General features: G+C 55.8%; 4 protein-coding genes across 4 annotated transcripts; 3 read left to right on the top strand and 1 right to left on the bottom strand.

Annotated features, from left to right (window-relative positions):
- Window positions 1-370: 370 nt before the first annotated feature.
- Window positions 371-2176, bottom strand: CGCA056_v004595 (putative WD repeat-containing protein; the record flags this gene model as incomplete). The annotated part of the gene is made up of 1 exon (XM_037319850.1): window positions 371-2176. The coding sequence occupies one exon, from the start codon at window positions 2174-2176 to the stop codon at window positions 371-373; it is 1806 nt and encodes a 601-aa protein (XP_037182369.1).
- A 559-nt stretch (window positions 2177-2735) lies between these two features.
- On the top strand, window positions 2736-3474 carry pcb-4 (putative proteasome subunit beta type-4; the record flags this gene model as incomplete). Its single annotated transcript, XM_037319849.1, has 3 exons — window positions 2736-2832; window positions 2938-3187; window positions 3273-3474. The coding sequence occupies 3 exons, from the start codon at window positions 2736-2738 to the stop codon at window positions 3472-3474; spliced, it is 549 nt and encodes a 182-aa protein (XP_037182370.1).
- Window positions 3475-6776: 3302 nt separating this feature from the next.
- Window positions 6777-8917, top strand: drh-9 (ATP-dependent RNA helicase ded1; the record flags this gene model as incomplete). The annotated part of the gene is made up of 2 exons (XM_037319848.1): window positions 6777-6952; window positions 7024-8917. 2 exons carry the CDS (start codon window positions 6777-6779, stop codon window positions 8915-8917), a joined length of 2070 nt encoding a protein of 689 aa, XP_037182375.1.
- A 1987-nt stretch (window positions 8918-10904) lies between these two features.
- On the top strand, window positions 10905-12894 carry CGCA056_v004592 (Ino eighty subunit 1; the record flags this gene model as incomplete). Its single annotated transcript, XM_037319847.1, has 2 exons — window positions 10905-11379; window positions 11435-12894. 2 exons carry the CDS (start codon window positions 10905-10907, stop codon window positions 12892-12894), a joined length of 1935 nt encoding a protein of 644 aa, XP_037182376.1.
- Window positions 12895-13592: the final 698 nt, after the last annotated feature.

Here is a 13592-nt window from a genome sequence, read left to right as displayed (position 1 = left end):
GCAGCCAGTTGTGGCTGAAGCGAAGGAGACATAATGAGCTTTGGCAGGCATTCGAACGGTTGGAACAACCAATCAAGTAGATTTGATCTTTTTGCCTTTCGCCGATTGATTGGTTGGTGAGGCGTTGTTAAGGTAGCGCATGGTCCCATAGCATAGGAAGCCTTGATATCCATACGCATAGAGTTATAGCATGGCGTCAATAGGGGGCCGGGAAGAATTGATGAAGTTCTCGAAGAGTGGCTGCGATTTCCATGGCCTTGATGGAGAGTAGAGGCTCATCTCGTAGATCGTACATTGTGGTACAAGATCCTCTATGCAAACGTCCCAGCTCCTTCCCTCTCTCCCAGGGATATATAAACACGTCTAACTTTTAATCGCTTCCCGAATCTGATGCATCATTATGGTTGCCGTTTAACTCTGGCTTTTTCACCACCCTCGGCACTTCAAACACGTAACCACCGTTCTTCCCCTTGCCCTTCTTCATCTGCCACCTGCCCAACCTGTGCTCCTTTCCAACTGCAGCGACGACGCAAACACCGTCTTGGCCGCGGTCACCGCGCTCAAAGATGGCAATATCATTAATCACGCCCTTCAGGCCGCAGACATCTGCTGACTTGCCGTTGGGCGCAGATTTTGAGGCTCGCTCGGCCTCCGATGTGAGAACACCCGCCGCCTCAATCTTTCTCTTGTCTTCGCTCAGCCGCCACACTCTTATGCAACCGTCCCAGCTTCCACTGAGGATGACATCTGAGTAGGGAATCGTCTTGAGCGCTGTGATCCACCGCGGCTGAGGCGGCGGTACGAGGCTCGAGTCTGGGTTGTGGTCCGCCGAGATTTCGTCAGGGCGGAGGGGTTCTTCCAGGCCGTGCGCCATGGGGAGGATGAAAATGGGCTTCTTCTTGGTCACGCCCCAGAGCGCCAATGAGCCGTTGTCACTGCCGGTGACAAAGAGCTCGTCATCGATCATGGCTACACGGTCCATACTGCCCTCATGAGGGAGCGAGCGCGGATCAACGTCTGGACGGGACTTCTTGTCTACTGCACCACCGCGGAAGACGAGCTGTGTCTCTTCCGCAACCTTCCACAGACGTGCTGTGCGGTCACGCGCGCCCACACTGACGCAGCGTTCTTGGGCGAGGGCGTCAATGTCGACGATCTCGTCTTGGTGTCCGAACAGCGTCTCGATGTACGCGAGCTCGTCTAAGCTCCAGACCTTGACGGTACGGTCTCTTGAGCAGGAGTACAGTTGATTTGTGCCACGACGGAAAGCAAGACCAGTAACGGCGTCGCGGTGGTGCGTGAAAACGCGGATGGGCTTGAGGGTTTCGGCGTCGTAGATGATGAGCCTGCGGTCCTCGCCGCCGGTGACGACGTACTTGCCGTCCGGCGAGGCGGCGACGCAGAGGATCTTCTCCACGTGACGCTGGAATGACTTGTTCCTGGCGGCATTGATGTTGCCCCTCAACCATGTCTGCAGCTCGGGTCGCTTGCGCGGCGGCGCGGGGGGCTTCTTGGGCTTCTTGCGCGTGGTCTGTTGGAACTGGTTCTTCGGCAGGTCTTGTATCCTCCACTTGTGTACGTACAGATCCTTGGTGGTGGTGTAGGCGTAGGGGAAGTTGACGGCAACGGAGGTAAAGGTCTCGGTGTTGTTCTTGAAGAAGGAAGAGGTCGCGTTGCCAAAGGCAAGTTCGTCCGCGAGCTGGCGGTAGACTTTTCCCTTCGACTCGGCCACGTCCTCTTGTAAGCGCTCGTTGATCAGGTCGCGGTCAATCTCGGCGGCGTCGAAGCCCGCAAGGTCCACCTGCTCCTTGACGTTCTCGAGGTACTGCTCGGCCAACCTCAGGCGGCGCTCAGCAGCCGTCTCGCCGGGCATCTCGTCGTCGTCGTCTTCGGAGCCATTGCTCTCTTCGGGGCCGGCGCTGACTATGCTCTCATCATCCGAATCGCTACCCGAGATGGATTCGTCGTCGTCGTCACGCTCAGTTCGCTTCTTGGAGGCGGGTGCTGCTGATTTCGCGCCTTTCGCCGCGCCGGTCTTGCCTTTGGCTGCTGCCGCTTTTGGAGGGGCCCTGTTGTTCGCGGTCTTGGAGGCTGCGATTCGCTTCTTGGGAGCCTCGGGGGCGGCTGTCCTCTTGCGCTTCTTGTTCGATCCGGGGATTGTGAAGAAGGAGGACATGTTGGGCACCGATCGGGTGACCTCTAAGGGGGTATCTGGGCGAATTGCTCCCGTCTTCGCCTGGGCTGCCTTCTCGGTGAACTTTTTTTTAGGTGGGCATCCTGACCAGAAAAAAAAAAGTTCTGGACGGGTACGTATTTCGGAGAATCAGATGTCAATGTGGGGTCGCTTGGGCCAATTGAGTGAGATGCGGCAGGGGTGGTTTTTCCGGGCTCGGAGGCGGGCGGCGGTCTGATTCGGCAGAATTCCGCTGTCGGCTGGTGCGTTCAGGCTGTAGCTTGACTGCGCGTTCCGGGGGGTAGCTCGACGTAGCCACCAGGTAGAAGGCTGACGAGACGACGACCCATACCCAACGACCGAACAAACCAAACAACAAACTTCCACCCCTCCAACCACGAAGCAGACACAGCAACAGCAGCCATCATGTAAGATTTCATTCTCTACAGCTTCTCGTTGGTTTTCATGGATGCAATGGCTAATGTGAATTGCGTCGGGCAGGGAGGTGTTACTCGGTATCACGGGCAAGGACTTCACCATCATTGCAGCTTCCAAAGCTGCCATGAGAGGCGCTACCGTCCTCAAGGTCGCCGACGACAAGACGAGACCTCTCAACAAGCACACACTGATCGCGTACTCTGGCGAGGCGGGTGACACTGGTTAGTAGCTACTGTGCCCCACCGAGCTTCCCCTCCAACCCGGTTCGGGCGGGAAGCTTCATCGTCACGACGGCGAGATGGGTGCTAACGTTAGTATGAAATTAGTGCAATTCGCCGACTACATTCAAGCAAACTCCCAGCTCTACTCGATGCGTAACGAGACGGACCTCTCACCCTCCGGCCTGGCCAACTTCATCCGCGGCGAGCTCGCCTCGAGCTTGCGTTCGCGCAAGCCCTACAACGTCAACCTCCTCCTGGGCGGCGTCGACCCCATCACACAGAAGCCTGCGCTGTACTGGCTGGACTACCTCGCCTCGCTGGCGCCGGTGCCATATGCCGCCCACGGCTACGCACAGTACGTTTGCCCAGGGAGCTCCATATCTACCACGAGCGGAGCATGATTCTCGGAGGCGGAACGACGAAAGCTGACGATGATACAGATACTACTGCCTGTCGATCCTCGATAAGCACCACCACCCCGACATCACCCTCGGCCAGGGCATCAAGATCTTGAACATGTGCACGGACGAGCTCAAGAGACGGTTACCGATTGACTTCAAGGGCATGGTGGTCAAGGCCGTCACCAAGGACGGCATCGTGGACATAGAATTCGACGATGACAAGGTGGTGAAGGCTCCTTGAGCGAAGCAGGCGGCGGATGAGTGATGAAAAACGGGCCTTTTTTTGATGACGTGCAAGGAGCACCAAGAGGCCTTGCCAGCAACAACTGTACTACTAGACCGGGCTGGTAATTGATACAGGCATCAGTTCTATCATGAGAAGCGAGGTTGAAGAGGGTTACGTGGTGCTGTCCGAGTGATGCAACTTGCTGGGGCTTTCTAACCGGCTCAGTTGGCGAGACCGACCAGTTGACCCGGGATATAGCCAGCATGCGTTCGAAAACACATATCCTGCGAGACCGTATTGTGTAAAAAGGTCTGGATATGGTGCCTCGTCTTTTTCTACAGCAAGGCACACGGTTCCGACGCTCGGATTTAACTTTGCCTGACAGCGGTGTGATTTTCGCTGTATCAGCGTTTGAAAAGCGCTGGGTCGGGGTCGAGGGGCAAGCGGTGAGGTCACGGTTTTGTAGCATAAACAGGGATAACGGGCGTTTGAAACGTGGGAGGAGGGCCGTACCCAGCGGTGCCAGCACCAGTCAGACCGGCTGTTTGGCCGTACTTTTTTCCTTTTCGCTTCTCGAATCGTTCGTTTCTTGCCCGGCGTATGTGTGGTGTGTGTAATTTTAGGTGTGATCCGACAACATGTTTGGCTTCATCCCATCATCTCGGGCGTCTCAAGAGTTGGGAGGATTAGGACGGCATGCCGGCCGGCCGGTCGAATCAGTACCGGCGATACGTACCCGACCGTCTGGACTAGGCCGGATGTTGACTCGGTCGTCCTGCCCTCTGAGCAACAAATCCCTTGTGAAGCTGACTAGTATGAAAGTAAATGCGCGTTTCTTTATTGGTCGCAACGGGCAGCTCGGCGGTGCCGATGCATCAGACAATGAAATGCGAATGGTGGTTGGGATTTCTCGGGTTCTGTATTTTTCATGCCGCGACCCTAGGCGGAGGGAAGTTTTGCCCTGGGAGTGGCGTGGTTGAGAGTGTCCGGCCAGACAACTGGAATTCAACGGGGTCGGTTGTCGTAGTGGAGGACGTGGGATGTGTTAGGGGCCATACGAGTGCAAGGACCCAGGAGATGACGTAGGTGAGATAGTGCCTTCATAGAATTTCTCAAAGAAAGCACTTGCAGTCGAGGGCTTCCTGTACCACGTCTGGGTTTCTGGAATGCGAGTCCAAAACCCAAAAACCTAAGTTATGGCGTGGTAGTGGTTGGTTGAACCTCCAGATTGAGTTTCCATGTTCCGGTGTTGAGCATCCGCTTGTCTTTTCGACTGAGGGTGGGGGTGCTGCCCATGGTCTCAGCTATCTGGATAGCCTAGCTCAGTGTTCCAAGAAGGCGGATTATTGGAAAATAGTCAAAGCCAACGTCTTAGTTTAGTCGTTTCGAGGGATGGCCAAGAAGAAGGAACAGAAGCAAATCGGATCATTTCTTCATCTTAGCCTGCGTCTGCCTGGACCGACTGTTTGGTCATCGCTGCGTAAAGTTTGTCGAGAAGAGGCCCTTTTTACGCACCTCGGAAAACACCACATCAACGTGCTGACTGTAAATGCTGTTGATGGACTTGCCAAAAAAAAGCCTCCCTAGCATCCAATTCCTCAAATCGCCACTCTAGCCACCAAACCCCCATTATCGACTTCACTGCGGGGCACTTTGCAACCTCCGACTTCGTCTCTTGTTTCTCGCTCCCGTCCAGTCTAGTCTAGCCCCTGTCACTTGACTCACCTTGGCCCAAATAGGCCACCACCAACCTCTCTGCCTTTGAACTTTTCGTCAGCCTTCAGCAGAAATTCCAGCGACCGAGCCATTTGGGAGAACAGCGAAGGAAAAGGAAGGGAATTTTAGGTGCTCGTCTTCATCCATCATCGATATACGTCTTTTAGCCCTTCCCCAGACTAGATCGAGCGCACGAGCCGACTAAACCTGGCACCATCGGAATCCGGATACATTCCGTACTTTATTCAAGATTCAGGGTCCCGTTCATGCTTAGGCTGGGGCGACATCGACGTGACGTTTAGGTCGATTATCGATAACAAAACGCCTTGTGACACCACCACCACAGAGACCGCAAAAGGAACGATCCGCTTTGCTCATCGCAGGTACGTCCATACGCCGAAGGTGTGTTTCCTTCGCCCCAGGTGTCCTTCCAACCCCGGTATTCCGCGAAATCCCCGCTGTTGTCGTTGTCCCCGTCGTCGCCGTCAACAGATTGGCTCCCTCCTCAGGCCCGCGCAAAGAGCGCAAGAAAGAAAGGGGGAGGGAAAATTCTGTTGCAGGGCCGTTGGTTGGTGTGGCAGGTAACTTAGTGCGTGGCCTGTCACCTCACATGTCATCATTTCCTTCCCACGCTGCAAAGAGCAAGCACATGCTGCTACGTTTACGGGGAACGTGGCCAATCCGGTGCGTTGCTTATCCACTCGTCTGGCGGCGGCGGCCTGTACTGGGTAGCGGCTGAGAGCCAGAGCCAGGAGCCTGGAGCCTGAGCGCGGGCAGGGCAGGTTGTCCTCGTCGGCGCAGTGGAAGGAGGGAAAGAACCTGGGAACTTGGAAGGCGAAACCAAGCAGGCAGGCAGGCAGGCAGGCATGCCGTAGGACTCACCTTCCATCCCGTCCCACCAGTGCAGCGTTAGTGCGGGTGGCAGTCTCTACCGACCTTACCACCTTAGGTTCCTTCCAGCAGGTTGCCTGCTGGCTGTGGAAGGGAGGAAGGCGCCCCCCAAATTTTTTTCCTCAGAGGGGGTGCATTGCCATAGTCACAACGCACTGCCAACAGACACAGGTTGCAGGGGTGTCTGGCCTTTTCTGGTGGATTCCGACACAATCTCAAACCAATTTTTTTCTTCCCTACTTCTTGCCTCCGACCTCCAGTCCCTTTTCCCTCCCACAACCTCCCCCTCAAAAACTCTTCCCACACCACAAAAAGGGATTTTCCTATCCTCACATCCCCCAAACCACAAACCCTCTCACGCATTTGTTCTCTTGTCTTTCCTTTGAGCATCTTGGGAAATACAAGGCCTCGGAACTAATCAGTGCCCCAGAGCACGCAACGCGCCTGCCTAATTAGACGACAGAGACGAACGTTTGGAAGTCAACCCCGACTTTCGGTTTTTCTTTCTCTTTCATCCTTCTTTCGGTTTGCCTGTTTGTTTTCATCTCGACAACGGACCGGTTTCCCTTCATTTCATCTACTCTCTGCTGCATTCCACAGTCTTTTCGAGAGCAACGATCAATCGACTCGACTCGCCTTTCGAGATACCCTTCTGTCGACACCACACAACTCCCGTTTCTTCGACAGACGATCCGATCAACCCATCCATCATGGCCGATCAACTCAACATGTCTGGCCTGAACATTCAGGACCAGCAGAACCAGCCTCGTTCCTACATCCCTCCCCACATGCGTGGTAAGATCAACGGTGGTGGCGGTGGTGGAGGTCCCCCTCCTGCTGGCCCTCCTCCCATGAACGGCGGTCTGAACAACAGCGCCTGGGCTGGGTAAGTCAACCCTTCTACGAGATCCCCTCCTGGCCGTCGTGCCTTCCGTAACTAATCCATTTCCCAAACAGGAACCAGAACTTCGACGCTCGTCAGGGCGGTGGCGACTGGCCGGCCATGGGCGGTCCCGGTGGTCCTGGCGGTCCTCCCGCTGCTGGACCCCCTCCCCAGCAGCAGCCCTACCAGCCTCGCGGAGGCCGCAACTGGGGCGGTGAGGGTGGCCGTGGAGGCTACAGCGGCGGTGGTGGCTACGGTCACAACGCCGGCGGCGGCGGTGGCCAGCAGGCTCGCGGATCCGGTGATGGCCAGTGGCGCGACGGCAAGCACATTCCCGGCCCGGCCAACCCCCGTGTCGAGCGCGAGCTCTTTGGAACCGCCGACGACCCGTCCAAGCAGCACACCGGTATCAACTTCGAGAAGTACGACGACATTCCCGTCGAGGCCTCCGGACACGATGTCCCTGAGCCCGTCCTGACCTTCTCCAACCCCCCTCTCGACAACCACCTTATCGGCAACATCGAGATGGCCCGCTACAAGATGCCCACCCCCGTCCAGAAGTACTCCATCCCCATCGTCATGGGTGGCCGTGACCTCATGGCTTGTGCTCAGACTGGTTCCGGAAAGACTGGTGGTTTCCTCTTCCCCATCCTCTCCCAGGCTTTCATCCACGGCCCCTCTGCCGTCCCCGCCAACGCCGCTGGCGGTTTCGGTCGTCAGCGCAAGGCTTACCCCACCTCTCTGATTCTCGCCCCCACTCGTGAGCTTGTCTCTCAGATCTACGATGAGTCTCGCAAGTTTGCCTACCGTTCCTGGGTTCGCCCTTGCGTCGTCTACGGTGGTGCCGACATTGGCTCCCAGCTCCGCCAGATCGAGCGCGGCTGTGACCTGCTCGTCGCCACCCCCGGTCGTCTTGTCGACCTTATCGAGCGTGGTCGCATCTCCCTGCAGAACATTAAGTATCTTGTGCTGGACGAGGCCGATCGCATGCTTGACATGGGTTTCGAGCCCCAGATCCGTCGCATTGTCGAGGGTGAGGACATGCCCAACGTCCAGAACCGCCAGACTCTCATGTTCTCGGCCACCTTCCCCCGCGACATTCAGATGCTCGCTCGCGACTTCTTGAAGGACTACGTCTTCCTTTCCGTCGGTCGTGTCGGTTCCACTTCTGAGAACATCACTCAGAAGGTCGAGTATGTTGAGGACGTTGACAAGCGTTCCGTGCTCTTGGATATCCTCCACACCCACGGTGCTGGTCTCACTTTGATTTTCGTCGAGACCAAGCGTATGGCCGACTCTCTCTCCGACTTCCTCATCAACCAGAACTTCCCCGCCACCTCCATTCACGGTGACCGCACCCAGCGTGAGCGTGAGCGCGCTCTTGAGTTCTTCCGCAACGGTCGTTGCCCCATTCTGGTTGCCACTGCCGTTGCTGCTCGTGGTCTCGATATTCCCAACGTCACTCACGTGGTCAACTACGACTTGCCCACCGACATTGACGACTACGTCCACCGCATTGGTCGTACTGGTCGTGCCGGAAACACTGGTCACTCCACTGCCTTCTTCAACCGTGGCAACCGTGGTGTCGTCCGTGACCTCATTGAGCTTCTCAAGGAGGCCAACCAGGAGGTTCCCAGCTTTCTCGAGACCATCGCCCGCGAGTCTTCATACGGTGGTGGCCGTGGGGGCCGTGGTGGTCGTCCTCGTGGTGGTGGCCAGGGTGCCAACCGTGACTTCCGCAAGTTCGGTGGTGGTGGCTTCGGCGGTCCCCCCGGCGGCGGCGGCGGCGGCTTCAACAGCGGTGGTGGTGGTGGCGGCTACGGCGGCGGCGGCGGCGGTGGTGGTTTCGGCGGTGCCCCTGGAGGTGGCTTCAGCGGCGGCGGTGGCTACTCCGGCGGCGGCGGATACGGTGGCGGTGGTGGCTACGGCAACCCCAGCGGTCCCGGCGGAAACTCGTCTTGGTGGTAAACGTCTCTCCACCACGACACTTGGCAGCTGTGACAACATGAGTCTCACAGCCTTTGCCATGCAGCGTCTGCAATACGCTGCCAGTTTTCGATTTCTCCTTTTCTTTTGATTTGCGCGCATGGGTCGACACTGTACGCATTCGTCGTTTCTCGTTTCTCTGCATTTGGACTTCGACACGGCGGCGTGGCCCCGAGAGCCGACGGTATTGCCTCTCAATTTTCAACGAGAAGCATCATCGGGTGTTCGGGCAGGCATCGGCATCGATAGAGAGCATTTCTTTTTTTGCTGGACCGAAACTCCATGATACCCTTAGACCGACATTGGGAAAAGCTTTCAGAATCGGCAGAGCGCATGAAGAACACCCACATGCGGTGTGCTACAGCGTGGCTGGATCTACGGATACACGACACGGATCCTGGATCTGCTACGCATTACGACGTTCATGTTACTGCTTTCTTAAAGCGTTTCCCGAAGGGCATTTTCTCGCTTTTCGATGATAGAAGGGTCATGCATTTCGCCGTGCATACATAGACAAAAGTGGATTTCTCGGTCGTCTGGTTCAACGTCACAACAGCTTGCCCCCGGGGCAAACAGGGCAGGGCAGTGACATTCAGGACGAGGCGGCGGCATAGACTGGACTGGTAATGGAAGGATCGGATGGACGGTCGACAGAACGGATAATTACAAGACGTTTTGAGAGCGGGAACCAGAGGCCCTCCCCGGTACAAAATAGGGATTCACAGGGAGGGGATACAAAAGTTCTTGCTCTTAATCGGTTAATGGCCACACATGGACGTGGTCTTCAGCTCAGGCAATGGGAAATGGATTGCCGAGGGCTGGAGGCATCAGAGACTTCGGTCTTGGGTTCGGGGCAAAGCGGCCGTGCAAGGCCTCCCCAGGTAGACAGCCAGTCTGAACGGAGAGTCCCAATAAAAACAGATTCTGATAAACATGTTGTATTGTGATGTCCTAGCATTTATGTAGAAGAAAAACGTCTCGTGACCCAAAAACGACTTGCGGAGGTGGAGGTAATCTCAAACACACAGCATGAGGATTTTGTCGCCTGGAGACATCATTACAGCAGGTGGAACTACTTGGATTGAATTTTGAATCGTGGTCTTCTCCCTGGCTCAATTAACAGCGAAACATTGGACTCAAAAAGAGAACGTCAGTTCTTGGAGGGCAAGTTTATCGAGGCTCAATGGAATTCCGAGGACAAAAAGAGAAAATTTTTCCGAATATAATGTTAGCTTCAAGGTATCTACAGATAGCCTGCCAGTTGGCCTCATCTTTCCGAGAGAGACATCAGGGGAAAACTCTATTCGCATCATCGCAGTCTAAAATACCTCACCAGTCGTTCTGTAGTACTCACTTGGAGTGACGAAAACCGGGTGGAGCTGAATCCGTAGAGAGGCCCGGCTAAGACAGGAGGATACCAGGCAGGCTGCAGCTGCAGCCCGCGGGCGAGGCCTGGTGAGGTACGTAGTTCGCGCAGACTAAGGTAGGGGTTGGACCAGGAATTTTAGTGGCCGGGGGATAGCCTGACGCGCTCCCCCAAATCGTGAGCTCGTGCATGCTGTAAGTGTGGTCTTCCCGGGTACCTCGCAAGTTGGTGGGAATCTTACGGCTCAAGATCAGCTGGTCTGGGCGGCGGAAAGTCCAATCGCGGCTCACTCTTTCTCTCTTTCTCCGTTCCGTCACATCAAACACCTTCACCCATCCCTCAACCTCGCGATTGGCCTTTTTTTGTTCCAAGCAACATCTCCCCATCAATTCACCCAGCCACCTCGAAAGCTGCGCGTCTCGATAATTGCGCCCGCGGCCACGACGACTTCCGCATTCGTGTCCCTGACCGACGGCGCTGCCCCAGTGATCACGACCTTTCCGGCTCTGTTCTGAATCACCTGTGCCCTACCGATCGATCAGCCTCGTCGCACCTTTCCATCCGATGGCGCCCGCTTCACCCAGTTCGACTGCGGCAGGCGCCATGTCGGACGCGGAAGCCCCGACATCTCCCCTTCGCGCTGGCGAGGGCAAATCCTTCGTCTCGCAGGCAATGACCGAGGATGACGATACGCAAATGATGGATGCGACTCCGGAGCCGACCGAGAAGACTTCAGGCCGTGGTAAGAAGGGCGGCCAGTCAAAAGATTCATCTCAGGTCGTCACAGGAAAGATTAGACATCTGAAGAAGGAGGATGGCGAGCCCCTCTGGCGCAAAGACATCCAGTATGACTTCCTCAGAGCCATTTTTGATGACGAGAATGAGGTCTTCACCAACTCCTACGACCCCGACAAGGGCCGCCAGAACTTTGCCGATCTCTACATCGACACCATGTCGCGTAGCAGCAAGACGAGCAAGGTCTTGCGCGACAAGCTGCTTAGCGACCGGAATGCTGCCAAGGGAATGGCAATGGTCTGTCTGCTGGTCAATATTGGAAGGATGAACACGACGCTCAACTGTAAGACTACCTCCCTCGTTTGCCACACTCGATTCTCGTGCTGACGAACCCCTAGTTTTTCCCGAGATGCGAGCCCAATTACGAACCTACCACGCCATCCCTTCCCTCCAGGCCAACCAAGATGCGCACGCCTATAAACAGCTTCAAGACGCCCCGAGATTGAAGTCCATCCTGAAGGGCGGCGCTGAGGATCGGGAGGAGCCCTCCTCTCTCAACAAGATAAAATCTTTGGAAGCTCCGAGGACGAACCCGGTCAACCTGCTCTTCTTGATATGTCAGTCGGCTGCCAAGATTGCCGAGCTGCACTTCCCTCCTGGGCGGGAGTTCCACGATCTCGTTATGAAGACCAACTACACCAGCAAATCCCGTGCGAGGGCTTTCCTCTGGGTTATGTGGTTCTATCTCGAATCCGATTTCACGGAAGAGGGTTGCGAAGAGAACCCGTTTGGTTCGGGTGTCGACTACAACGTAGATGTCGCTAATCAAGGCATCCCCGAGCTGGAGATCATGACCCCCGAGGAAGAGGCGCTGGAGAACGTTGACACGCCCGCCGAGATCCAGTTTGGAGAGGAGAAGCAGAAGATGCGTGCTAAGATTCTTGAGGCGGACCAGGCATACCTGGCCGACAGTCAGACCAAGCGAGGTTCGAGAACTTCTCGAATCATGGGCGAGGAAGGGCCAGCAATCTTACCGAAGATCCGCCCGTCGAGACACGAATCCGATCTGGATAGTACGAGATCGACACCGCCGCCAAGGGCTCTGGCCCGCGGGCTTGGAAGCACCATTAGACGTGGCGGAGCTTCTCTCAAGTACCAAATCTTCGAAGGCTCCTCGCCAGCTGGCCCCGGCCACCATCAAGCAGAGGGGATTCCCACCCGAAAGCCTCGACCGCCCACGGCGCACCAGATTGCAGTTGAGAGGAACAGGAATCAGAGGGTCGAATACATCCTCGACCGTGGCATCCGCAAGCAACACCATAAGGCCAGAAAGGCCCGACGTCAAGATGGTGCCATCTACCGCCAGTACCAGCGTAACCTGCATCTTGCAGACCCTTTCGAGAACAGCGACGGTGAGGATGGCTCCCAGCCGTTTGCTGGTGGTGACAAATCCCTTGGCCTACTTCGGCTCAAATTTGGCAGCGTGGGAGATACCGATGACTTTGGCGAGGAGGCAGCCTCCTATGCTGCTGCTATCCGACGCGCTACGAGACGCCTACGCAGGTGGGCGGCGCACGAAGGACCCCCGCTTGGCGTCGTCCCTGCTCGAAAGAAGAGAAAGCAGAATGGTCTTGAAGATGGCGATGAGAGGGGCGGGGACATGGACGCCTCTAGGTTGGGTACTCCATCCAGGATGAATGGCGACGCGGATGGAGACATGACTCTGGGCGACGTAACCATGGGAGACATGACGATGGACTACGATGATGACGGCGGCGACGAAGACGACGACGAAGGCAATGAGACGCTTCTTCGCGACGACGGCTTCGAGGACGAGACGCTGCGTGTTGAGGAGTAAAAAGACGGGCGGACGGAAATTGTTCAAGCGAGACGCATCACATTGTCGTTCATCCTCCCTATAAGCCGTAAAAGTCGGCGATTGATAGACAGAGCAGGGGACGTCCCCTCTTCCCTTTCCCTTTCCTTGAAGTTTTAGACTCGCGGGCGTCGGAGTTGTATATTAGTAACACTACAAAAAGCCGGGCGTGGGAGGATATGCGGGCGAAGGGTGAAGGATCACTGACGCTGGAGAGTATCTCTAGGAGTGTCTGCTTCTACTTTCTTTTTTAACGTATTAGTTGGTTCTTTTCTTCTTTTTCTGTAGTACTTTGTCAACGTGCCCAAACTGGCACGCGAATTCGATGAGAGTTTATATCAAATCCTAATCGAGACTTTTCCCTCCTTGCTATACTGTTTGATGGGAAGACGCAATACGTCATTTGCCAACCGAGAGCAATGAGGCAAACAGAAGTGGCCATGGTACAGAAACTATGCCAAATCATCATTCCCAGACGGGAGCATGGTCGCTTTCTTCCTTTAACCGATTCAGCTAATGGTGCCAACATGTTGGACGGCCACGCTGCACATACAAAGGTCGGATTAACGGTTTCTTCGTGGCATCCAACCAACCCAGAACGTACTGATCGTAGTGCGTGCTTGATAGACACGCTTCTGACGCTCGAGACGCCTAATTCTACTACACATCAGTCAAACTCT

This window comes from Colletotrichum aenigma (assembly GCF_013390185.1).
Source record: "Colletotrichum aenigma strain Cg56 chromosome Unknown KSG_Cg56_contig03, whole genome shotgun sequence".
NCBI classification, from domain to species: domain Eukaryota; kingdom Fungi; phylum Ascomycota; class Sordariomycetes; order Glomerellales; family Glomerellaceae; genus Colletotrichum; species Colletotrichum aenigma.
This window is presented reverse-complemented; position numbering and strand designations above follow the sequence as displayed.